This window comes from Mustela nivalis, assembly GCF_964662115.1.
Source record: "Mustela nivalis genome assembly, chromosome: 19".
NCBI classification, from domain to species: Eukaryota; Metazoa; Chordata; class Mammalia; order Carnivora; family Mustelidae; genus Mustela; species Mustela nivalis.
In genome coordinates this window covers 37235366-37260988 of record NC_139038.1, presented here as the reverse complement: position 1 = coordinate 37260988, position 25623 = coordinate 37235366, and the positions used below count along the sequence as shown (strand labels likewise).

The following is a 25623-nucleotide window of genomic DNA, read 5'->3' as shown; positions in this document are numbered from 1 at the left end:
GACGCCCGGCTCCGGCCGGAAGGGGGCTCGGCCGGCCGCTTTTCCGGACCGGAACTTCCGCCTGCCGCGTGACACCAGGGCGGGCGCTTTATGAGGGCGGACCCGTGGGCGGGACAGAGCGAGGAGGACGGTATTAAAGGCCGGACGCTTCCGGTGGGGAGGATCTGTGGCGGGGCTTGCTGGGATCATGGCGGAGAATCACTGCGAGGTGCTGCCGCTGGCCCCGGGCGGCCTCGGGGCGGGGCTGGGGGCCGGCCTGTGCCGCCGCTGCAGCGCGGGGCTCGGCGCCCTGGCCCAGCGCCCCGGCGGGGTGTCCAAGTGGGTCCGGCTCAACGTCGGCGGCACCTACTTCCTCACCACCCGGCAGACGCTGTGCCGGGACCCGAAATCCTTCCTGTACCGTCTGTGCCAGGCCGACCCCGACCTGGACTCGGACAAGGTGAGGGCCGCCCGACTCCCCGTCCCGGGCCGGGGAGGCCGCGGCTGGTTGCCCGGGCGCCCACCGCCCTGGAGGACGCGCGGCCGGCCCGCCTCGGCTCGCTCTCGCCCCCTCCGCCCCCCGGCGGAGCTTTCCCACGCCCCGGACCTTAATGGGGATCCACTTTCTTTTCCCCGGTGGGAGCGCCTCGTCTGTGTCCCCGTGTACTTCGTGGCCCTGGAATCGGAGATTCCTGGCCTCCTCATCTTCTCGCATTCCAGACGTTTGCCTTCACGTTGGCGGGGGGGGGGGGGTGTTGACACGGGTGACCTGCCTTTCCCAGTGACTTGCATTTAGAGAGTTGGCGCTCCGTCGTTTACAGCCACAACACGCGCCCACTCAGCACTCGCAGAAGGAGCCGTCCGTGGAGTAATTTCTCAAAGCGAAGGTTGCGCGGGCCGAGGGGTGGCAAGGAGGGACCAGGTAGGGATGTTTTTCCGGGCTGCGTCCCCACCGGCCTCCCGAAAGGGGAGCTTGTCTTGCATTAAGGGCTCCTCTGGTGGTGCTGATGGTAATGGAAACTGGATTATTCCCTTTGTGAGACCCTTTGTGGCTGAGAAGAGCGGCTCAGGATCTGTACCGGCTGAGACTTGGGAAAGGCTCAGTCGAAAGAGTAGTTGTCACCTATATTTATCCCAGGCGGTTCACAACCTTCTAACTTTCCTGGGTCTTCTCAGTGGAGCGTACATAATTACACTTGGCTTTGTGCCTCGCCGGCTCAACGCTTGCCAGGCACAAGTCTTCCCAGAGAGATGCAGCTCCCTCTTCAAGTTTGGGAAGGCTGACGGAACCCATCCTCCTGGTGGCGTGACCTTATGATAAGGAAAGGCGAGCTCCTGAGCCACCACAAGACCACTTGTCCTTGGCAGAAATCAGGGTTTGAGATGCCAGCGCTCCACTTGTCCCCCTGCCCGCGCCGCTGCCCCCAGCTGCTTCCACCCGGTTGACCCAGCTCTCTCCGCTGGTGGAGAACTGACCTCCCAGAAAATGGCAGACCTCTCCAGGACAGAAATAGGCTTTTGTTTGCTGTGATTTTCCTTTCATGGTGATGGTGTACGTTTTACTGTTGGTTGGTTGGTTGCCTGGTATTAAAACCCGGGGCCACAGTGGTCATTCACTGGGAATTCTACTCGAGAGTTCCTGTTTTGTAGATTGAATCCGATTTTTAAAAATTTCTCTTTTTTTTTTTTTTTTTTAAAGATTTTATTTATTTATTTATCAGAGAGAGAGAGCAAGCACAGGCAGACAGAGTGCAAGGCAGAGTCAGAGGGAGAAGCAGGCTCCCTGTGGAGCAAGGAGCCTGATGTGGGACTCGATCCCAGGATGCTGGGATCATGACCTGAGCCCAAGGCAGCTGCTTAACCAACTGAGCCACCCAGGCGTCCCTAAAAATTTCTCTTGTCCGTTGCATTTTTTTTTCTTTTTTGAGGCACAGTCTCTCTGTTCACTAAAACAATTGATTCAGAGCCAACGAATGATAGCCCTCGCAGTTAAGTCCGTTCGTGCCTTCGTTTTACTGTCTCAAAACGACTTAAAAAAAAAATGCTTACTGTAATAACAGCCTCTTGGGGGAGGTAATTAATCCACTGGAACGCATCTGGTGCGGTTGCTTCTTGTCACTGTCGGGCGCTTCCCCGCATTTGATCTGCAGGTTTTAAGAGTGAAATTTAGAACACGAAGGAAATGCAGCAGATAGATACGTTTCTGTCTCATAGGATAGTTGTTAGTGAATAAGCGTGAGTTTTTGTCGAGCGTAATGGGAGTTTGCCAGAAAGAGTAATGCTGATTCACATCTGTCAGGGCCAGAGAGTGAGTTCTTTACTTCAGATGAACTGCAACGTGTAAGATACTGGGTCTCCTCAGTGCCGTTTCCCCCCCCTCTGCCTCTCTGATGAAAGAATGTCCCAGGGATTCACTCCTAGATAATTAGGAGTGAAGAGAGGAAGTGGAGGCTGAGGGCGGAGGGGAAGGGGTGTTTGGAGGAGTGGGACAACCAGTGATTATGACATGATGGAAGAGAAACAGGATGTTGATTCACTTGTAGAAACCTCGAAGCCCTCACTTCATAGTTAAAATGGATGAAAGCATACCTGACAGATGTCCCTAGGGCTGGACGTCAGCACAGACCTGGTGGAAGGTTCCTGCTGGGCACCTGGCGAGTGTTTATTGAGCTCCTGGGCTCCAGCAAGCTGGTGCTTGGATAGGGGTTGAGTGGGGAAATTGGGGCGGGGGGGGGGTGTTTTCCATGGAAGGGGAGACCAGGAACCTTTTGGGAGCCTGATGGGTTGAAATTCATTGGGAAAGTGCCTGGAGCCTGCTCTTAAATACTGCAGGAGCCTGTGGGAGAGGTGGAGTGATGGAATGCTTTCTGAAGGCCATGAACAGGTTGTTAGGGAGGAGGTGGGGAGCAGGGTGGTCCCCCTACCCCTAAGGCCGTGTTCCCTCTCTTGGAACTAAGCCTGAGACCAGCTCTGGGCTCCAAACGCTTACCCTCCTGTCTCAGTGCTGACTCTAGCCCCATGGCTGCTGTGCAGCTCTCTGTAGACCAGTCAAGTATGAATTCTCACTTCCTCAGTGGGGCTGCGTCTGGGGTGTTCATTTCAGCCTCTGCCCCCCTGCTGTCTGGGTCATCTTTCTCCCAGGTTCTCGTAAGGGGCGGGCGGGGTGGGACACTCCTTCCTGGAAGTGCTTGGTGAATGCTTGATGTGTGATTCATTTGGGTTAAGTCTCTTTGGATTCCATGGTACCTGGCCCATCGGGCACAGCTGAAACAGGGTAGCATTTGTTCCAAGCTGAATCAGCCCCTGTTTCGGTGTGGAGATGCTCTAGGAGTTGAAACAGGAAATACTGCTGCTTGGTGGTTGGAAACCACTCGGATTAAGTAGGATTTGAGGTGGGTTCCGTGCGGCCTGAGCCAGGCCTAGAGAAAACCTGAGCTTTTGTCCTTGCAGATGCTGTGGCGCAGATGGGTCTTTGAGGGGTGGGGCCATCACAGGGCCCCTGGTGACCTGTCACTTGCAGCTCTTTGCCTGGGCTCACTCTGGGTGCGCTTGGTGTTGGCAAGAGTGCTGGGATTGGAGAGAGAGTGGAAGGGAGTTTACAGGCACAGCCAAGCGATGAGGGATGTGGGTGGAAGTACAAACTTTTAAGTTGCTTGGCAAGAGAAGTGGGGATTCCTTAGAGTGGAAAGAGCAGATTATGCTCCAGGGAACTAAGTCAGAGACGAAAGGCTAACTTCTCAAATTCCGAAGGGCATCCCAGGCACCCGTGAGAGCAGTGTTGTCCTGTCTGAGGCCTGGAGTGGGTGACCGGAGACTCTGGTGCATTTCATTTCCCACTGTGGTCAAGGATGTGGCTCTGAGCATGTCCTTAGCCCTGGCCACATGCCGTGGTTGGCCGAGGACCCAGGCCGAGGGAGGGGCCCCCGCCTCCCTGCTGTGCAGCAGGTGCTCGCTGGCAGAGCCCACGGTACGTCTCCACGGGGCACCTGAGTGGACAGCCCCAGACCCAAAGCAGCCTGTGAGTCCAGTCTAGTCCAGACCATCCTGGGAAAGGACTTGCATTAAGGGAGAAGAGCTTGCTCTAGGTTATCAGACACGGGCCTGCAGCTGTCCCTGCCATCAGCTGCCTGAGGGCAGCCCAGGCGGAAAGGGTCATCACTGCACTTCCTCTTTCTGCCCTACATGGCGACTAGGCTTGGTTTGGAGCTGTGCTCAGAGCCACATCCTCAACCACAGGACCCCGTGGCCCACCTGGCTGATGCTGCTAATCGAGTTTCATTCCGGCTCATTGACAGGGTGTCCGTGGCTGCTCTCACCCAAGGCTGGGTGCTCACAGCTCCCTTCCAGGGCCGCTGCAGGTCAGCAGTCCCTAAAGTCCCGCAAAGGAGCCGGCTCTGCACCGAGGGAGGTTTGTGCGTGGCTGGGGGGCTCCCCCCGGGCTGCAGAGCTCCAGAAACGTCCGGGCTGGCACCGGTGTGCTGTGGATACTGGGAGACGGGGCGTCTTCTCTGGTGGCAGAGCGAGACTGGGGGCTTGGGCCTGACTTGGACCTTTACCAGAACTTAACTCGCTGTGCAGCGCTGGTACGGAGGAGCTGTGAGGGTTGAGGAAGACAGTGCGGGCCACACCAGCCCGCTTAGGGCCCCGCACGGGGTCCTTGTAGCAGCAGGTGCCTCACACTGCTCCCTGTTTTGTTCTTAGAGAGGGCGCTTTCCTCTCTGCTTTGGAATTTGTCCTCGCTGCGGCTTGTGTCGTGCATGCGGCCTCTGAATTTCCGCACAGTGTGGTCTGCGCTGCCAGCCTCGAACGCTGTGTGCGAGCCCCGTCCTCCTGTCCTCCGGCCCTCCGTGTTGGTCTCTTCCACCCAGAGCTCCTGGCCGAGCTGAGGACAGGCCTGAGGGCGGCTTCCCAGCTCTGGAGCCTGGGCGTCAGGGAGGGACACAGCTTCCTGGGCAGCCAGCAAGTTTTCTTGCAAGAAACGAGGTCTTTGAGCCTGGTGAGCATACTCCAGGGTTCCAGTCCATCTGCCCGCGTGTTCAGAATGGGCTGGAGGCGTCCGCGTGTGGGTGTGCACGAGTGTCTCTTCCCATCATCCGCATTCCAGTGGGTTCTAGTTTCCTCGGCTGTTGGGCTTCTGGGATCTTGGCCTGGTTTTGCCAGTCAGGCTTGGGTGGCCCCAGTTGTGGAGGTGGTGAGCTGGGTCAGCTCCAGCAGAGAGACTGAGGTGGGTTTCTGGAAACACGTCAGGGAGAGGCAGGCCGCAGGGGCACTGGCCGAGCCCCAGCACTGTGCAATGGGCAAGGAGGGGGGAGGTGCGGCGAGGTAGCAGAGGAGCCACAGGCCTGCCCTTCAGCCCCAGCAAGAAGGAAGGGTGAACTCCGCACCAGATCTGCCCATGGGACTGGGTGTGAGAAGAGAGCAGAGGCCGCCTTGGAGCCAGCAGGGCGGTGGCTGCGGGGACAGCTGGCGGGGCTGGCTCGAGGGCCTCCCAGGAGCAGTGCGCTAGGCGTGAGGTGGGGGCAGCGTGGCGCCTGGGGACCTGGGGGCTCTGGGCTTGAGGAGGCCTCCCCCTGAGGTGGCCAGGGGGCGTTGCAGCCGGGGACCCTGGGTCAGTCACTGTGTGGTGCTTCTGCTCTAGGTGATTGTGGTGCCCCCCCCCCCCCCGCTGTTTCTGTCACTAGCTGGCTTTCTCGTGCCAACAGATTTATGTTAAACACACACTCACCCCAGAGTCAGTAATGTGACATGTGTAGAGGACTTAGGTGCAGATGTTCTGAGGCTAGACCTTCTAGGGAGGGGAGCACCTGCAAAGGCCTGGCAGACACTCTGTCCCTGGCTTTGTGACATGAACGTTCACAGCAGCTGTGACTCTGATGGCTGGCTCTCGGGCTGGCCAGTCCACTGAGCACCTTGCCCAGGACTGTCCCTTGGCCCCAGGGTGACCCAGCCCCTGTGTATGCACAGGTGACCTGGCATCTGCTGTCAGGGCCCCCAGTCCTGCCATACTGAATGGGTCACTCTGAACCACCCCCACGGGTTCCTGGGGTCCCAGGGGACCTGCCATAGCTGAGTCTGAGACATGCTTGCTGCAGGAGGAGCCTGGGCCTTGCGGGGGTCCTTTCATACAGGCCCCCCTGTTTGCGTCTGGGCGAGCCTCATCTGAGTCGTGTATGCCATCCTAAATTGGGACACTCTGGGGGGCAGGGCCCTGGGAGCTGGGTGCTGTTGGAGGTCTGAGGAGGTTTGTTGCCAGGGCCGGCACTGAGGTTGGGAATGACCCGGAACCCGGACGTGCGCACCTCCGCCTCAGCCCCTGGTGGGCAAGGGAGTGGGAGTGCGCCTGATCTCAGCACACACGGGCGTCTTGGGGGCTCGCGCAGGGAACGTGCAGTCAGAGCCCGCTGACACTCCCGGCAGCGCAGGGGCCTGCCCTGGTGGATCCCAGGCCACAGCTCTCTCTGGTCTCCGGGTCTCTGCCTCTCCTTTATAATTGGTGACATCCCAGGCCTCTCCTGGATGGAGGGTTTGACGGACTGTAGAAAATGAAACAGAGGAGAGGGTGGAAGTTGAAGGTTTCTTGTGCAAATTTGGAACAGTCCCTTGAAACGAATCATTTTAGGGTAAAAGCTGAGTATTTCTAATTAGGTTGATCGCAGATGTCGGTGCACAGAGAATTCTGTGCATTTACATTTAGATTTTCACAGGGAGATGTGACAGAATTTTTCTCCCATTTAGCTCAGGACACTCAGCCCTCCTCATTTCCAGGCTCCAGTGGCTGTGCTTTTCCTCCCGCAACAAGGTGGTGGCAGAGTCCTGCTTCCCGGCGTGTTTGTGGAGGCCCTGGAGGTGGTGGAATGGGGCCAAGTGCAGAGGCTCCACAGAGCGCGCGCTCCCAGAGCTCTTGTCCATTTAGAATCTTGGGGAGAGTTCGGCATCCCTGATCCTCACTCCTAATCACCATTTCCAGGACCGGCTGGCCCTGAGGGACAAGCAGCCCCCGCCTTACCCATGGTGCTTTGCTGGGCAGTGTGTGCGATCCTGCCCCCTGCCCCTCATGGACAGAAGTTTTACTTCTGGGTGCAGAGTGAGTGGGGAGACCCTGGGTCTTGGGGGCTGCCTCCCGGGGGGCGCGGGTGTGTTTCTGCCCCTTGCAGAACGTTGTTTCCTAACCAGCGGTGTGGGCTGAGGATGCTGAGTAGGCCCGGAAAGGAAAGAACAGGCCAGGGTGGGGAGGGGATAGGAGTTTCAAGTGAGGAATGTCCTCTCTGCCTCCATCCTTGTTGGGGCCACAGTTAGGTGTCTCCTACGAGAGCATGTGATGTGGGCTTGGCCCTACCTTTGCTCACTGGCTCCTCTCGGAGAAATGACTCTGCACGCGGGGCCCATGGCCAGGGCGTGATCTCCAGCCTGGCCACCTCCCTGCCTGGTGCCAGTGGCCCAGCAGCCCAAGCTTAGGAGTCTAGGCTTCAGACTTGCCGTGCAGGCCAGCAGCTTGGCCTTGGAGTAGGTCCCCCTAGGAGAGGGATCCAGGCGACCCGGACATCCTCGGGCTGCCCTGCTCCCAGCAGCTTGCCGACTGACAGTCTGTGGGGAGTTGGCCCTCATTACGTATCTCTAAGCCAGGGCCACCTTCCCCTGTTTCAAGTTTTTAAGGTGCATGTGTATTTTTAAAGCTGGCACTTCACAAGTAGGTCAGACGCTAATTCAGTGAGAAGTGGGGAAGGTCAACAGAGGGAAATGATTTGTCAAGAAAGGAGGCTTAATTCAGGCTCTTTTACAAAAAACACACAAAGCTGGCCACTCAACACATGTAGCACACACTTGCATAAACCAAGGACAGGATGGCAAGAGGAAACGAGGGACTCGCAAGTCTTCCCACCAGCCAGAGTTTGTGTCCTGCTCCCGTTCCCTGCTGTCCTATTGCCAGTGTGAGCAGACCGGGGTCCCCGCGGCGCGTGCGGACACGGTGGAGCTGACTGTGTACGGCCCTTGCTGCCCCCCACTCGCACACCCGTCGCCAGTGTAGGTGGCACCGAAATGCTGTTCTCTGGGCTTTTGCAGAAGTGAGCCCGAGATTTATATTCTGAATTGGGGTTTTTTTGTTTGTTTCTTCTTTCTGGGTTGTGTGTTTCTCCTTATTTCTGCTGTGGGCGGGAGGACCCAGGGCTGCACGCCCAGCTCAGCCGGTGAGGGGCCGTGTCAGCTTTTTCCAGACTCTCTGCGCATCTCTGGCGAGAGTCTGTGAGCCTCTGAGCAGCAGCCTGAGATAAAGCCCAGTGGGGTCTTGGGGTTTTGGGGTCTTGGCGTTGGGGCCCCCGCATTTGCTGTGGAGGCTGAACCCACCCCCCACCAGCCCCCCTACCCCCACCCCCGTGACAAGCACAGGTCTGAATACAGAGAGTAGGGCATCCTGATGCTGCCGCCTGGCCCCGCCTAACCTCGGACTCCATCAGAGCCAAACAAAGTCCCAGGAAGGAACCGGTCCGAGAGCCTCGGCGGGCCTCCATGGAAGAAACCACTGTTGAGTTTCTGTAAGTGCTGCTCCTCAGTGGCAGGGCTGGGCAGGCCGGCTTGTCACCGGTAGGGGGTGGCACGTCCCCGGTGTCAGATGACTCAGGGCACAGCCTGCCACACAAGGCCATTCAGCGAACCCGCCGTTCTGGGTCCACGACTGTGGGCCCCCTGGGCAGCCTCGGGATGCGGGCTCCGCGTGTCCCTCCGCGGCTGGCAGCGTTGGTGGTCTACTGGTTAGTGGAGCCGCCTTCCCTCCAGGGCCGGCACAGTGGTGCCAACATGAAGACAGTCGCAGGGCTGAGCGCATGCTGCCTCGACCTGCCGGAGCTCAGGCCTACTGTGATGGTCCTCTTGGGCCCCTAGTCTGGGTCCGCTGGGACCTGGGCCCAGTGTGACGAGGAGGTTCCCTGGGTGCCCTGAGGGCAGACACGAGCCCTGTCCCTGTCTGATCTTGTCCTTCTGCCAGCTGTCAAGGTAGTGGTGAGCCATTGGGTCATCCTGAGCTTGGTGACACAGATGTCTTGCACTGGGCTCTTTTCACGCCTGAGCCGGGGTTGGGGACAAGCCCCCGACTTCACGGCCACTTTTTGCCAGTAGGGAGACTGGTAGAGCATCCTTCCTCCAGAAGTTCCTTGGTCTTGCTCAGAGAATGGTAGGGGTCCAGAGAGATGGGAGGCAGGGGTCCATGGCAGGGTGGAGGGGGTCGAACACGAGGATGAACTCAGGAAGTCTGTGTGTGGTTGGGACAGCGCCTTGGGGAACAGAAGCCCACAGGGGAGCAGGCCATGGCCTCTCTTGCCAGGAAGTTGGGCTGAGTGCCCGGGTCCTGCCCACTGAGCATCAAGGGTCCAGGTCACAGCACGCCCACATCCAGAGCCCTAACTGACTTGATATAAGAAGAGCAGGTCTGCAGCGGGAGTGGGGGGAGTGTCAGGAAGCCTCTGGCACCTCTAGGCTCTGGCACATGTGGTTGAGAAGTAGGTCCCTCATGTGGCCTATTGCTTTACGGTTAGGACACTTCCCGCTGCCCTGGGTCTGTGGCCGGTGTCTGTAGGCACAGACACCCAAGAGCTCCAGGTGTTCCCACCACTATGCTCGCCCTGCAGAGGTGCTGACACACTGTCTTCTGCATGTCACACTGTCTTAGCAGGTCATGCTCCTGCTGAGGGTCCCCCAGAGCCCACCACACCGACCGCTCCATTGACTCATGGAGTCACCCTATTGTCTCGGAGGCCTCCCTGGGGCCACGGGGAGGGGAGGTGGGCTCACAGGAGGTGCAGGACCCACCGAGGGCACTGGCGGACATGCAGCTGCTGTGTGGTCTGTCCTTGCAGGACTGCCCCACAGGAAGGCAGCCTGGGCCAGGCCCTGCCCAGCAGACCCATGGCAGGTGTGCAGTGTCCTTGCTCATTTGGTCAGCAATCTCTGGGAGTCTTTGGGGCCACCTTGCCGTGGAAGACAGGCCTCTCCGCACGGTTCTGTGTGCCTCTCTGATCCCCTCCCCCAATGAGAAGTCCCTGCCACAGGTGCCCAGGGGGAGAGTGTGTGTTAGATCCTTCGTGCTGGGCAGCGTTGAGCCGCACGGAGGCCAAACCGTGCCTTGAGCCACTGTCACCATGCTGCCCAGTACATAAAGGGAGGTGAACTTGGCCGAGACATGAGGTGGCGACAGACGAGGGTGCGAGGCTGCCAACTGCCAGAGGTGTGCACAGCTGCCCCCCGAAGTGCCATGGTCGTCTGCCTGTGGGGTAAGGGACACAGGACCTGCGTGCCTCTACAGTCATCTCTGTGCGGCCTGGCCTGGTGTCACTTGGGGGACCCTTGCCTTGCCCTCTAGGACTCAGGATTCTCTCTTCCTTGTAGGATGAAACGGGGGCCTATTTAATCGACAGAGACCCCACCTACTTTGGGCCCGTGCTGAACTACCTGAGACACGGGAAACTGGTCGTCAACAAAGACCTTGCAGAGGAAGGTGAGTTGGGGCCAGGCGCCCAGTGGACAAGCTGACTGGTCACTTGACACAGACCCCTCGGAGCCCGAGCGACAGGGGTGCGAGGAGCAGGACCGACACACCTTCCCCTGCAGAGATTCCCTGTGCCCACGTCCCCTCCCTGGCTCTCGGCTGCCTCTCTCCCGTGATCCACGGGGCAGTGGTCACTGGTCTCCGGGAGGTGAAGACTGCCCATGGGCTCTGGGCCGCATCAGGAGCCTGGCGAGCGATGCCGCTGGGGCTAGCGCTCCCTCTCACAGCAACTTTGGCTCGCACAGCATGGGATGCGGCTGCTGGGTAAGCCCTGGGCACGCTCCTCCCAGGGCCATCTGCAGCCTCACCTCTGAGCGCCGTCTGTACCACCGCACTCCGGCACTGGGCACGGCGAGTGGGGAGCCTCACGCATCCGCGGCCCTGAGCGGTCCAGGCTCTTCCACTCCGTGTGGGCTCTGGCTTCTGCTGTCCTGTAGCCACTGCGGGACTGCACTGGGCTCACTCCTTGCACTCTTGCTGCCTCCGGGTCAGTATCCTTCCTGGCCTCCAGCCCGGAGCCTGCACCTTTTGGCCCTGACGTGCACTCACGTTGTGTGGCACCTTCTTTTGTCTTGTTGGCACAGCCATATGGTTCAAGCTGGGACTTCACAGCCGGTTCCTGGGGCGGCTTGCTCAGAGGCAGGCTCTTGCTGCAGACAGGCCCCCACCCCCGGCCTCATCCCTGGCCTCCTGGCCAGTTTCAAACAGCGTGTGCTCAGAAGGGCCCATGCGGCCGCCGTGGCTGCCTGCCTGCCCCTGGGAGCACAGCGTGTGGAGCGCCCCAGCTCTCACCCACAGCTGTCGAGGACAGCGGCAGACTGGTGCCAGACCCGTGTTCCCTGACTTACACAGCCACACGCCACCCTGAGAAGGACAATGGAGGTGCGGCTGCCCACCGCCAGCCTCCTCTGACCCTGCTGCCTGGGGACCTGGGTAGAACGCGCCTGAGCAGAGTCCACAGCCCCAGGCTGCCGGCACTGCTACTGTGGGGACACCACACAGAGCAAGGCCTGGATAGGGCGGCCAGCATGGCCCTTCCAGAATGTGCAGGAGGGGTCCTGGGCCCGGAGAGTCCCTCAAAGGGTGCAGCACAAGCAGCAGCCTTGGGAAGAGAGGCATGAGTCCTGGAGCCGGGAGCAGCCCTCTCAACCAGCCTGTCTTCCGGTTGGACGGGGAAACTGAGGCACCAAGTGACAGACCTGCGTGAAGCCATCTGCCACATCCGGGCCTCCTGCGAAGGCAGTAGATGACCCGCGGGCGAGAGGGAAAGTCTCTGAGTTCCATCCGGGGGTGCCCAGGGCAGAGCTCAGAGTAGATGCGTGTGCGACAGTGTGCCCGGTAGGCCACCTGGAGTGGCACGTGCCAGGGCTGTGTTCAGGAAATGGGCCCTCTGCCTTTTATCCCGGGGTGCCCCACTGAGAGCCGACAATGTCTGCACGGTGGCCGTGGGGAAGAGCTGAGGAGCTGCTGGGGGCTGGGCTGGGCTCAGGCTGGGTCCACAGAGGGACGGGGCAGGTTTATTCTTGGATCTGGAAATTACTTTTTTCTATTCTAGGAGTACTGGAGGAAGCAGAGTTTTACAATATCACCTCACTAATAAAACTTGTAAAGGACAAAATTAGAGAACGAGACAGCAAAACATCACAGGTAAGACCCGTGGCTATGGCTTCTAAGGCCTGCCACGGAGGCAGAGCTCCCGCCCTCCCTTTTCGCTGACCAGGGACAACCTCTGCAGGAGGCCCCAGTGCTGGCCCTGTCGCACTGGGTTTCCTCGGGAATCATCCTAATGCCTGACAGCCAGCTCACTAGCCGTCTCCCGTGGCTCTGCTAGCTGGGTATGTTCACATGTTCCTGCCCAGCCAGCCCTGTGGGAGCCCCACTCCAGGGGGATAAGACAGTGCTGTGGGGGCAATTCCAGGGAGGCTTCCAGTGTGGAGCAGGTGTGGACATACCGGGGAGCATACTGGAGCAGGGTGCAGCAAGTGCAAAGGGCCTGCGGCTGGCAGTGAACTTGGGTAGAGGTGGGGGTCCTGCAGGTCAGTGTAGGTTCCACGAAGTCTTGGCTTTTCCTGGGAGAGGAGGGTGCAGTCAGCATTCTGTGTGCCCGCCTTCCGGGGCAGATCCCCTCGGGGAGCCCATGTGCACTTGGCCAGTCGGCAGAGCTGGAGCCAGTTTGTCATCTTCTGCAGAGAGAGGTGCCGACGCGGCTGAGGCGTCCATCTTTGCTAACACGCCAGCGCCACAGCAACTGGCAGAGCGCCAATCCGACTCCCGCTGAGCAGCACCTCCGGGGGAATGCCACGCATTGGACGTGCCTTCAGGGCCGCCTTGGGTATCTGGAGTCTGCACCCACCTGAAGCCCTTTGGCCACCCTGTCCCATCGTGGGCTGTCCCGCCAGGTGTCTGGTGGGCCCTGAACTAGAGCTGTCAGCCTTTGCGAGAGGCTCGCTGACAGCCTGGCCACTCAGAGTGGCCGGTCCCGGGCCACGGTGCCCCCAGCTCTCCCTCCTCTGGGTGCCCCTCAGGCACCAGGACAGCAGGGAGGGGCCCACGGAGGAGGCGGGAGACCGACCACCGGCTCCCTGGTCATCTGTGGCCATTTGCTGCCACTTTACCCTCTGTCCAGTCACCCTGCTTAATAAACGGGCTGACCCACGCGTGCAGCACTGAGGCCTATTGGCCTCAGAGTCCCCCTCTGCATGGTGGGGGTAGAAGAGCCCCTCCTCAGGGCCTTCGGTGGGAGCACCAGGTCATTCTTGTCATGAATGAGTGCACTGGGGCTGTGCAACAGCCAGCGCCCTCTCGTTGTGACCACTGTGGCATGAGCCACTGCCTTGACGTCCCAGCACGTGCATGCCCTCTGTTACAGCTGCCGCCTCCCACCACAGGAGCAGCGCCGTGAGGGCAGGCTGCCAGTGGGCACGTCCCTGGGGTGCTGTGCGCACCAGGCAGTGTGCCCGGCACACAGCTCAGGGGTGGGCGGTGGGTGGGTGCCCACCGCACTGGGGGACACACCAGCTTTGGGGAAGCTGCCTCACCTGAGGGAGGGCCCGGTCTGAGGCTCCGCAGGCCTCCACGCCGGCCCTCCCAGCTGTCCCCGTTCGTCGCCGCATCCTTGCGAGCTCACGTCTAGCTCAGGGTGCGTTGGGGTTTCAGGATCGTAACTCCTGGAACTTTGTGATTTAGAAGTAGAAGGATGTTTGATGGCGGATGAGGACATCACCTGTTCAGCCTGTTCTGCTTTGCTGGATGCGTTTGGGCTCGCTCTGCGCACCACGACCTGAGCCTGAGGGGCGCGAGCCTGCCCCAGGTCCCCCGTGGGACTGTCCCTGGTATGGGCCCGGGGACCAGGCTCCCAGGCTGGGCACGTGCGGCCTGTCTCAGGCGTGGCTTTCGCTCTGGCAGGTGCCGGTGAAGCATGTGTATCGCGTGCTGCAGTGCCAGGAGGAGGAGCTCACGCAGATGGTGTCCACCATGTCCGACGGCTGGAAGTTCGAGCAGGTGACGCCCGGGGCCCAGTCGTGAGGTGTCGGGGGCCTGTGGCAGCCTGTCAGTGTCCTCCGGTACCTCGCAGACGGCGGCCTGTGCCCTGTCCTGACTGGATTGGTCGCAGGTTCGGGTGGGGCGGGTGGAGTTGTTCCTCAGGGCCCCCCGTGGAAGACCCCGTCCACGCTTCCCCAGTTCTCCGTCTTCCTTGAACGTGCTTTGCGGGGACTCTTCTCTTCGCTCCCATCTGGCCTCTCCGTGCGTGTGGGATTGACAGCCTGAGTGCGTCCTGGCCCGACCCCACCTTCCCGTCCCCTCAGATCCCCTCCCACACTGGCTGAGCAGATGGCGGCTTGGGCTCCTTTATGCTGCGGTTGGCACAGATGCCCTTCCCAGCGGGGCTGCCCTGTGGCCCCCAGTCCCTCTCCTGCCCTCGGCTCTGGTGCAGCTGTGCCCTCCACTCAGCCGGCCTGATGCAGGGGTGTGCGAGTGCTCCTTCCCTTCGTGGAGCCCGGGCTCCCCGTCTGTGCAGCTGTGGCCCACTAGGTGTGGCCTAGGAGCACGTCCAGGATGCTTACTCATTCGCGGGCACCTTTTCCACAAAGTGCCCACTATTCCTGTCCCTCAGGCAGGTTGGAACTAAGGCTTGGACCTGTGACCCGGCCTGGCCCCCCAGCCCCAATCTCAGCTGCCTGGCTCGCCAGGTCCCTCAGGCCTCTGAGCTTTCTGCTTCTGTCCAGTGCAGGTTCCAGCTGTGGCAAGCAGTCCCGTGGGAGAGAGGGTGGGAAATGACAGGCTCATCCCAGCCTCCCTTCTGATTAGGCCACATCTTTTCTTTGGGTCCTTTGAAACAGTGGGACATGTGGTAGAGCATGCTTGAAGTCCCCTTAAAATATCACGAAGATAGCTGCAGGGTTTGTGTTCTCCCTCCCATCGGGGGGGCCTGGCAGGGTAGCAGGGTAAGCAGCTGGGCCCTGCGTCCACCAGGACTGCTCTCCGTGTCCTTTCACGGTGTTGCCTGCGTGCTGGGGATCCAGGTAGCATCTGACCTCGTTACACTCGTGCCAGAGACCATGCAGAGACAGAGGTCCCCTCCCATGCCCCTGGCGTCCTCCCTTGCCATGCGACCCGGAGAAGGCAAACCGGTCAGGGCATTGACCTGGCCACCATCACTGGGAGGAAAGCCCTTCTGTACCTCTCTGGCTGAGGAGGAGAATCTCCTGCCTCCTGCGTGGGACTCTCCCTTCCTCTCTGTGCTCAGCCTAAGGGCTTTGTCCTTAGGTCCCCTGAACAGGACCCAGACCCCTCACACGCCAGGTTCCTCTCTTGTCCCTAAATTGTTGTCACTGGAGGATGGGCTTCTCCCAGTTCCTGCCCGCGAGACTCTAGAACCAGTCCCATTTGACAAGGAGTGCTCTGCTTCCCAGAAGCAGGAGCCAGGCCTGCTGTAGGACAGTGGGGTAGGAGCCCTGACAGGTGTTGGCTTCAAGTCCGGGGTCAGCCCGTGGTGAGCGCAGGCGAGAACAAAGTTCCGAGGTTGCTTCGGCCGCCCCGGGGTCTGCAGGGGGCAGGGCACATCTGTCCAGAGAGGCAGGGAGACACCTTTCCGGGGCACACCTTCCAGCGGCCAGCCCGCCATGCTCTCCCGTCTCTGGCCAGACAGGCTGCGTGGCCGGCACACTCTGCTTGCTCGGCCTTGCCCTCCGCCCCCACGCTGTCCTCATCCTTCCTGCGCTGCGCCTCGTGGTCCCCCCACCCCTGGCCTTCTCCAGCGTGTGCAGCCAAAGAGCGAGGGCCCTTCAAGTCACTCGTCAGCTCAGCAATCCTGCCCTGGAAAGCCTCTCTGTGGTGCGAGGCTCCCTCTGGCCTCATTTTGCTTCCAGAAGTACATGAGTCTGTGCTGGCTCTGGGGCGGGCTGGAGCAGACCGGTCGGCTGTGTGTGTCCCTGTCGCACGCCACCAACACCAGCTCACCCTGAGGTCCTGCCCGTGTCCATCTCTGAGATTCAGGCTCCTTGAGCCTGGCGCCTGCACCTCCCTCCCCTCCCACCCCAGAGTGTGTGTCCTTTCCAGTTACTTGCCCTGCTGGGAGAAGGTCAGCTCAGGCTTTCCCTGGGAGCTTGTTTTCAGCCTATGCGTAGGGATCGTCCCTGTGCCAAAGGCCTCAACTTCACCACCTGCTCTGAGCCAGCCGCCCCTGCCCACCCCCACCTCCCAGCACCAGGCCCTCCTCTCCCACAGGCCCCACCAGAAAGTCTGGGAGAGCTGAATGACCCAGCCGCGATGACCTGTCCCGTGCGTGGTGTCCTCATGGGGTAGCATGTGTGCATGTCTGTGCTGTGTACGGCTGTGTGGGGATTTCATTAGAAATTAGAAACCTCTTGGCCACAAGCTGTGCTGGGTGTCCCCAGCATGGGCTCCCGGGCTGCTGTGTCCCTGCCAGCGGGAGGGCTGGGCTTGTGCTGCACTGGCCCCCATGGTGCTGCCCTTCTCTCCTCTCAGCTGGTCAGCATCGGCTCTTCCTACAACTACGGGAGCGAAGACCAGGCCGAGTTCCTGTGCGTGGTCTCCAAGGAGCTGCACAGCTCCCCGTACGGCACGACCAGCGAGCCCAGTGAGAAAGCCAAGGTGGGTGACCGCCGGTAGGCGCTGGCATTCTGGGCCCAGCCGCTGACCCTCTAGCTCCTTCTGCAGGGGGACCTTGTCTGCCTTGTGCTCTCCTTCTTGAGAGGTCTTGCCCGATGCATCCACAGAGTCCCACAGGGACGACACGGGGGTCCTGCGGGCCGCGGTGGTAGGAGTGCCATAGGTGGCAGAGTGAGGGGTCTTGGAGCAGGGGCTCCCCTTGAGGCGAGCCCTTGTGGCATCTGCAGCCCATTCCCTCTGCCCACACCTCTTTGGACAGGCAGAGTTGCTTCTGAAAGTTTGTGTTTCGATGCCAGTGTAGATGGATTTCCTGGGGCTTGGGACATCTGGGCTGGAGAGTAGGGTCTCCCAAGTGGTCCCTGTCTTAGCCACATCCGACCACGTCTTGGGGGTCGTGTTTGATTTGGACAGGGAGCAGCAGATCATGCAGAGGCTCTGATTTCCAGGCTCCTCAGTAGTGGCTCCGTCCGGGCTGTCCCTGTGTGAACTGGCTCCCTGGTGGGCGCAGGCACCTCCATCTCCCAAGGAGGGCAGGGGCTCCCAGGATTCACGCAGGGCAGCCACGCCGGGTTTCAGGTTAGCTTCATGCCCCTAGGGTCACAGACTCCTGATGCTTCTGCCCTGGGCTGGCTCTACCCGGCAGGACTCCTGGGCCTTGGAGGCTGGTGGTGGCCTGTCAGCCCTGAAGCCAGTTCTGAGGGGAGCCAGCCCAGAGGATTATAAACAATGACATTAAATTGGGGGCTCCTGATGCTTCCTGACTCTCCGCTCCCTCCCTCCGCCCCAGGTGGCCCCTGGTTGGTGCTGTTGACCAAGAACTGCCTTGTGACCCTTTCAGGGCCTTCCTTGGAGGTGTGGCTTTAGGAGCAAACAGCACAGTTCCCGTGCGTGTTCACCTTCCCGTGGTGGCCGTCCTCACGGGGCTCATGGCAGCATGAAGCGGTCCCGTGTCTTCACGATGGGGCAACTGTCTGGGACCCAGCGTGTCCAGGCCACTCCCCCGCCGCCCATACAGGACTCGGTGGGGGGTGGCGGTGCTCAGCCCAGGGACGTGCTTCCTGTTGAGTCTGGGGTGGAAAGTGACCCCCGCCCCGGGGGCCCCAAGTGTCGTGAGGAGCCACATCTTTCTGAGCAGTTGCAGAATCCTGGTGTGGGATATTCATCTGCGGAAGCTCTGGTTTCTGAACTTGAAGTCTTCGTCGCTGTGCTTGAGCGGGACGGCCGCCTGCGCTCTTGTCAGTCCGGGAGCTATGCGGTTGCGTCTCTGCTTTGAGGGAGCTCCAGGTGTGACCCCAAATCCTTTGCTTTTGAAAACGTGCCCTGCTTTTTTCTCCAAAAATACCTGGGTCTGAAACATGGCTGTCACTGTGGCTCCTAAACGGGGACAGTGGCAGGAGCTCCCCAGGAGGCAGAACGTGGTTGGCGCCTCCAGAACGCAGCTCCAGGCAGGCCCAGTGACCTGGGGATACCAGACACAGCCTGGTTGTACAGTGCCACGCCTTCGGAGGGCGCCAGGGGCCAGCCAGCCTCCTGGCGCAGGGCGGGATCGGTTGGGCAGCTTAGTGAGGGCAGTGGTGCACACGAGGGTGGACCAGCTCCGCCAGATCAGGGGCCTCCCAAACCCATCTGCCCATCCGAGCTGAGCTGGGGGTGTTTGCAGGACTTACTGAGGGGACCCTGGGACAGAGAGGGAGGGCGTGGGGCTGAGGCCTGGAGCCACAAGCCCTGTGTCAGCGCAGGGCTCCTCTGCCGAGTTGGGACAGGTCGGGGCACACACGACATTGCCCACTGGGGGTGTCCCTGCCTCCCCATGCAGGGATTTAACTGTTCGGTGACACAGACAAGATCGATAGAGAACTGATCGGTGACTGAGCGTCCACTTGCCTGAGCGCCACTTCTGGCCCCCGGCCAGTGGAGCCCACCCCATCATGTTCTTAGACTGTCTGTGTGGCCTGGAGGTCACAGCCATTCCAGGGCCAGTAGCAAAGGCCTCACCGCAGTTTGGGCAAGATTCAGCTCTTCACTAAAAAGAGGGCAGGAAGGTCTGGAGCCTTGGGAGCGCCAGGCCTGGAGGCAGTGGGGGCATCTCCGGCCAGGGTTTCCCTCCATGGCACGTCTGGGTGTGTGGGTTTGGGGCCCAGGACCCCCACATGAGACTGGCCCATCTCTGCTTCACTACCCAGCACGGGGGTGGCGGGTGGGTCCTGGCCTCTGTGCGTGGCCTTCCCCAGCCGCTGCGCCGTCCCAGCCCGCGCTCACGCTGCCCTCTCTTCTTCTCCCTTGCCGCATGCTGCGTGCCGGGCCAGAGTGACGACGAAGACGCGGGTCACGATGGGGATGACTCAGATTAAGTGTAAATGTCATGGTGAGCTCTGTCACCCTTTAGTGACCACTCACTTTAGTCTCCTTGACCCCAGCCTTTCCTCCGCTGCGCTTTCTGATTCCTGTAGTGGACAGAGACCTTCCGCGCTAGACGCTGACTGTAGACGTGCAGTGGAGCCAGCCTGTCTGGGGTGGGGGCTGCTGGCCTGTTTCCTCTAGGGTCTCTGTGCGGGTGGCATTGGGACCTCAGCTGGGGGGCCTGAGAACCCTGTGCGTCGGGCCCTACAATGCCCTCGTCACCTTTGGTGTCCATGGGCAGGGACATGGCCTGGGATGCCATGGGCTCAGAGCCCCAGAGCCAGGGCTGCACCTCTGCCCCGAGCCTCAGGAGAGGGATGCTGGTAGACGGGGGTCTGTGATGACCTCTGTCTGTCTGCCCTGTGGGGGGGTCTTCGCAAACGCCCCTCTGCCCCGGCCGCTCCTCACGCCCCGGCTGCTCCCCGCTGCATGGGTCCGGAGCCCGACTGCTCCCCGTGAGCTGGGGCTGCCTGCTCTGTGCCCTCAGCTTGCACACAGGGAGTCAAGGCCCAGAGAGGGCAGGTTGCAGCTGGGCGAGCCACGCGCTGATCACAGGGTCCCCCTGCTCCCTCCAGACCCCCCACCCCCTAGTCGTGGGCCAAGCTGTGCCAATTCAGGGCCCTCAGCTTGCGTCCTAGGAGCTGCTTGGGGGAAGCGTGTGACCAGCCATTCCCCGGAAGGTTGACCGCCGGCTGTGAGAGGTCTGGACTGGGACTGCAGACGGAGAGCGGCATTATGTGTTCGGTCACTTTTTGGTGACTACGTACACATACAGCGTATTCAGTCTTGCCTCCTGATCCACCAGCCCTCACGCACTCGTCACCCGGCTCCCTGAGACAGTTTGCCGAGCCCTGGCCTGGACGAGCACGGTCCAGGAGTTACACAGCCCGAGTCTGCCTGCCTCTTCAGACTCTCTGGTAGCCACGTTGAGAAAGTCAAGAGCAATGTGGACTTAAGCTAATGCTATCAATTGATTATGTGCAGAACCTCAGATCACGGAAGTGTCTGATTGTCCTCACTCGGTCAGTCCCTGGAAGCAGACGCATGGCCCGCATCTGCAGCCCACCTCTGTTCGGAGTGGCCACGCTGACCTGGCCAGCTGGCTGCTGAGCACGCCTCCCAGCCTGTGACAGGAACCTGGCTGGACAGTGTTCCCCTCCCCAGGCCTGTCCAAGGGGTTGCTGCCTGGGGGATGCTGTGGGCCCCTGTGGGCAGTGGCCCAGGTAAGATTCTGTCCCGGGCAGAAGGGCTATGACTGTCACAGGTCTAGGACTGGTTTTCAGTCCTCATCAGGAGATAGTTTTGGGACTGACTCAGTGGGGCAGCCCCTCTGGCGTGGCCACCTTGCTCCGGGCCACGTTCTGGGGGCAAGGGCTTCATCCTCTCTCCTGCAGACTTAGACACTCTGTGTTCTCTGCTGGGCCCCCATTGAGTGAGAGACAACTCTGCTTCGTGGGCGCCCACAGATCCCAGCTTGCCCAGCAAACAGTGAAGATGGTGGGGCTGAGCCCAGCCCTGTGGGAGTAGCAGGGACCTGTGTGTGACAGTCCCAGGTCCCCTCCCCAGACCGCATCCCTCTGACAGGGGCCTCCTGGGCTTTCCCAGCCAGCTGGCAAATCCTACTAGACGTAAGATCCTGTCGTGGTACGGGCCAAGGAGGGACGTTCAGTCTGGGGCATGGCTTCCCCATCACAGCAGGAGGTGCATCCTACAGGTAGAAGAGTGGGGTCCCAGGAGGTGGGCGCAGAGGGTAGGAGAGCACGCAGCCATGCCAGCCAGGTGTTCCGGAGCCCTCTGAGATGTGGCAGGTGCAGTCCCAGAGGTCGACAGCGGTATGTAAGGCACCAGGGCAGAGGCTGAGTGGCCCTCAATAGGTTGGGCCTTCTTGAGTGGTTCCGAATGAGCCCTCCATGACTGTGAGTGATCGGTGCCCAGCTCCTGTGGCCTTGCTGCTCTGGGCATCCCCCCTACCGCCCAGCCTGGGAGCAGGTGGCCAGGAGCTGCTTTTTGGCCAGAGGGTCTATGTGGGCCTGGACCTGGCATGAGCAAGCTGGCCCCTCCCAGGGCCCAGCCCCACGTTGTGCCCAGGTCTGGGGCTCAGAAACAGTGTCCCCAGAGCTGTATGTGGCTCAGCTCTGGAATCCAAGCAGAAGATGCCCCCAGGAGGCTAGCTGTCCGCGGCTGATGGCACAGGCCGCCATACAGCACTGGTCTTGGCTGCGCTGGGCCAGGCTGGGACTTGGGCACGTCTCATGGTTCTGTACTGTGTGTGTTCGTCGAAACAGCGAGAGATGTGCTGGTTCTGCAGGTTCCACCCGTGCTCAGGGCTGAGGGGGGCTGGGGGCCCTCTCTGTCACTAAGGAATGAGAGGAACAGGGACAGGCATGGTGGCCAAGAGGCAGGGGACTCTGCGGGGTGCAGTGAGGAGAGGCTGGCGGCCTTGAGGCAGCAAGGCCTGCCAGGCAGTGGCAGCGTTTGGGCTGAACTGGTGGGTGTGGCAGTGATGGGGTGGTCCTGGGGGCCCAGGCTTAGGGATTGTGTGACTGGGGCAGGGCTGAGGGGACACCCAGGGGACTTGGTTTGTGATGGGGCCAGGAAAGAGAGCAAGTTGGGGTGGGGCCCGCTGATACATATCCCCAGGCCCTTGGCGGTGTAGCAGCTGTGTATGCAGCCCAGACCTGGCCAGGCTGGAGGCTCAGGACTTGGTGCCTGGCAGCCAGGCTCTGGCCCCTGCAGGAGAGCAGCAGCAACCATCAGCGGGTGCTGCCAGGGACCTCTGGGCACTCGATAAGGAGACAAGTCCCAGGTGCCCCTCCCCAACACATCTCAGGCCTCCCCGAGGCGGTCTAGAGGCGCCTGGTGGGGGACAGGCTGGCTGCAGAGGTGGGAGGCTGGGGCGTCTGTGTCTGCCGTGGGTTGGGATGGAGATCTGGAGGGGCCCCCAGCCGAGGGTCTCTCAGCCTGTTCTTGGCCCCTGAGCTCCCTGCAGGTGGACTTGGGGTCTTGGGCCCTGCTCCCAGAGCAGTGCTTTGCTTCAGGGCCCTGTGGCTCCCAGCTGGCGGCTGGCTGCAGCACCGTCCAGCATCCAGGACCTCACTGTCTGTGTTTGGCGTTTTCAGATTTTGCAAGAACGGGGTTCAAGGATGTGAGAAGCACAGTGTTGTCGACTGAAGAAGCATTTTATCTTGTCCCAAGTTGCAACGATCTGCCATGTGGAGGAAGCTTGGCCGTGAGAAGAAACCTGTGTTTGACAATTTCTCTATAGAGATCTGGGTGTGGATCCTTTTTGCCTCTGAGGTGGGCGGTGAGAGACGGGACCCGCTGAGGCCGGGCGTCCCCACTTGGAGCAGGCCTGCTGGCCAGGTGGGTGTCCCCGTGCCATGTTCCCCAGGCTGCACGGGCCTGAGGCAGGATGCTTCCAGCCAACCCCTGTGATCACCGAAGGTCATTTAAAGGACAGCGCTCTTGGTGCTAACATAAACAGTCTGACGGAGCCCGGGCCTTGTTGGCAGGACGTGGCTGCAGTGCCGTGGCCCCAGGCTCCAGTGCCCGCTGGTCACCCACTCACGCACCAGGCCCTGGTCCACTCACGCACCAGGCTCTGGAGTCCACGCAACCTCCCTGGAGGAATGGTTGGCGATTTCTCGCAGCTGCGGCGTGTAGCTCCTGAGAGAGGCAGCCTCTGCGTGTTCACTACTTCCCGGGCCTCGCCCCCGAGGCCTGGCCTCCTTCAGAGCCCGGCTCCCCTGGCCTGACCCCACCTGGAACAGTTGAGGCTTCTCCACTTGTGTTTTCCAGGCAAGAGAACTTTGCATCCCTTCTTCCCCAGTGTGGATGGACTACCCAGAGTGCTTAGTCCTTAGAAACAGCTACAAACGCGGCTGCGTTCGGACGGATGTATTACGTCATTGAGAGGGGGTAGCAGTTCGGTGTGGCCCGGCTGCGGGCCTGTGGGGAGCTGCTGCTTGTCAGTGCCTTTGTCTCGCCTGGGATGGAGGTCGGGGTGGGGGGGCCTGTCCGCCTGGCTTCCGGAGCCGAGACTCCAGGTCACGCTGAAACCCGAATGTTTACAGTGCATCACCAGTCTCTCCCTCTTGCCGGCTCGCTCGTTTTCTTCGTCTAACTATGCAGTTCTCTCTGGGGTTTGGGGGTTTGAGATGCGCCCTGTACAGGCTCTGCCCGCGGGACACGACGCCGGAGGGACCAGAACCCCTGTAAACAACGCCGCCCGCTTGCTCTGAAGACAGGCCTTCCCTAGCTGTCGGGGACTGTCAGAGCCGGGGGGGGGGGGGGGCTGGCTCAGGTGTGCTCAGTCTCCAGTGCTTCCGGAGGCTTCTTGCCTGTGCCCTCCTCTTTGCCAACAACCTGATGAACCAGGTTCTCTGGCGCCCAGGACTTACCTCCTCCTCTCTGTAAGGTCTCTCGTACGTTGTTAAATGTTTGGCTTCAGATTCATCGCAGCCTTTCTAGAGGGCGCCCTGAGGCCCTGGCGACCCATCCATGGGCCTGGGGCAGGGGCAGCCCCTCGTTGGCCTTGGGGTGTATCTGTGGGCGCTGCTGGCCACGTAGCGTCGTTTGATTCATGACCTTGACATAATAGATAGGCTTGTGGTTTTTTAATTTAAAGATATTAAGACTTTAATTCACTAAAATTTATTCTAAGGGGATATTTATACTTTTATACTTTTTTAGGTATCCGTATTTTATCAGCTTACAGTTTAATGCCTAAGTTTCCCCTGAAAATAGCAAATAAAATTGTGTATTTATGAATGACAACAACTGTTAGTGTCTCAAAACACACAGAGAAGGGGCTGCTGCACAAGCACTGAAAGGCTCTCAAGGGCCAGTCCCCCACCTTCGGCGGCCTACCCCCTGCCAGCCTCCTGCCCCATCCCCAGGGGACAAAGATCCAAAGATCTTCTTCAAGTGATGCCGCCCTGCTCACCCCACCCAGAAGCGCCACCTGCGTGGGTCTTGGGGCACCTTCCCCCACCCCCCGCCCCACAGCTGCTCGGGCTCCCCTTGCTGGCTGTTGTTGGGACGCTCTGAGCCGTGTCCCCTATGCTTAGGGGAAATTCCTGTCCTGGTGTTCCCTGGAGAGCTCCGCCCTCCCTGAGGTTGCACAGACCCCCAGCCTTATCTGAGCGTCCATCCTGCTTGCAGGTGTGCTGCTGGCCTGGCCAGGGCTCCCAGGGTCCTGGTGGTTTGTCCTGCGGCGGTTTGGCACTCAGCACGCAGCCGGGGACACGCAGGGAAGGACTCCAAATCCTGCTTCAGAGAGTTTACTTTCTGCACAGGCTGATTCAGCATCTCTCAGCTCTGATGCCAGCAGCAAATCTGAACGTGTCCCAGGAGAGGACTGGAGGGGAGCCAGCTGCCCAGCCCAGGTCCCGACGCAGGGCTCTTACTCTGGGTGCGCCAGGCAGGGAGAGAGCCCTGCCTCTTGAACCTTGTCCTCCGGCCCACCTGCTGGGGGAAGGTGTGGGGAGGGCAGGGGCACAGCTCTCTGGGCAGCCAGCCCTGTAGCTCCAGCGGGCAGGACAGAAGAGGTGGGCGGGCACATGGAGTGTGCAGCTGCTGGGACCCCTACTGAGCCTGTGTCTGGAACCTTCTGGTCCCCTGGCCTGGCTTCTCCCACCTAAGCTTTGTTGTTTGCCCCCCCAGGTCTTTCTGGCCTTCTACCATCTTCCCCAGAGTGGGAGGCAGTGGCTGGCTCAGTGGGCCTCAGGCTGCAGCTATCTGTGAGCCTGTGCCCTTAGGGCGGCCAGGCACCGAGTCCCCTGTGCGTGTGCCTCAGAGTTTGTGTGGGCAGTGGCCCCTGGATTGGAAGGGAGTTGGTCTCTGGCTTTGACTTGCACACATACCCCTTTTCCTCCTGCGCATGCCGCCTGCCCTGCCTTCGGAGCTCCTTACCTTGGCGTAGCTGCATCAGGCTCCCCCTACCCCCGCCAGCCTTGCACAGATGCTCCAGGACCAGTTCTGGGACCTCAGAGCAATGTCTGATCCCTGGCCCTTGAGGCCAGAAGGGGCCTGGGGAGCTGGCCCGGCGGTTTTCCTTCCTGGGGCTCCCATGTGCTGATCATCGTGCACGCGCAGGTGTGGATGTCTGTGTTTGACTGCAGCCCGAAGAGAAGTCAGCCCTCTCCTCCTCCTTTGGTTGCCCCAAGATGGGCTTTTCTCTGCAGTGGACGGACTTGTAGTCCATGTCCATCCTTCCGTCCACTCTCTGATGCCCCCCTCCACACCCTGGCAGATCGCTCCGAGGCTTGGCAGCAACATGGAAAGTTCTGCATGAGCTGCCACCCTGCCCAGGGTGGGAGAAGGGACGGTGACAGCTGGGCAGTTTCTCAGCTCCTGTCCCAACACTCGCCCTTCAGGCTCCTAGCCTATGCGAGACTGTTGTTCTCTTCCACTCTTGAATGTCTGCCCCCAGTCTCAAGTTTGGGGAGGCCAGGGGATAGGGGCCGTGTCCCAAAGGATCCTGACCAGACCCTTGCCCTGTGGCAGAGATGGGAGGATGGGGGTGGTGGGAGTGCCCCAGGACAGTAGAAAGCTGGAACAGCCCACAAGAGGAG

The 25623-nt window shown here is 60.7% G+C and overlaps 1 protein-coding gene across 2 annotated transcripts; it reads left to right on the top strand.

Annotated features, from left to right (window-relative positions):
• The first annotated feature begins 105 nt into the window (after positions 1–105).
• Positions 106–23824, top strand: KCTD5 (potassium channel tetramerization domain containing 5). Of its 2 annotated transcripts, XM_082713435.1 has the most exons (6): positions 149–439; positions 10357–10465; positions 12072–12163; positions 13922–14017; positions 16505–16630; positions 22168–23824. In XM_082713435.1, the coding sequence occupies exons 1-6, from the start codon at positions 188–190 to the stop codon at positions 22195–22197; spliced, it is 705 nt and encodes a 234-aa protein (XP_082569561.1). In that variant the 5' UTR covers positions 149–187; the 3' UTR covers positions 22198–23824. The 2 variants fall into 2 exon arrangements, 1 of the variants encoding a protein (XP_082569561.1); XR_014306187.1 differs by lacking the exons at positions 10357–10465; positions 12072–12163; positions 13922–14017; positions 16505–16630; positions 22168–23824 and adding an exon at positions 2523–8227 and having other exon boundaries at positions 106–901.
• Positions 23825–25623: the final 1799 nt, after the last annotated feature.

Excerpts from the sequence above, each read along its gene's own strand:
- KCTD5 (XM_082713435.1), top strand. The coding sequence starts at position 188 with ATGGCGGAGAATCACTGCGAGGTGCTGCCGCTGGCCCCGGGCGGCCTC. Across the intron at positions 440-10,356 it reads CCGACCTGGACTCGGACAAG|GATGAAACGGGGGCCTATTT; the intron begins GTGAGGGCCGCC and ends TCTTCCTTGTAG. Across the intron at positions 12,164-13,921 it reads GAGACAGCAAAACATCACAG|GTGCCGGTGAAGCATGTGTA; the intron begins GTAAGACCCGTG and ends TCGCTCTGGCAG.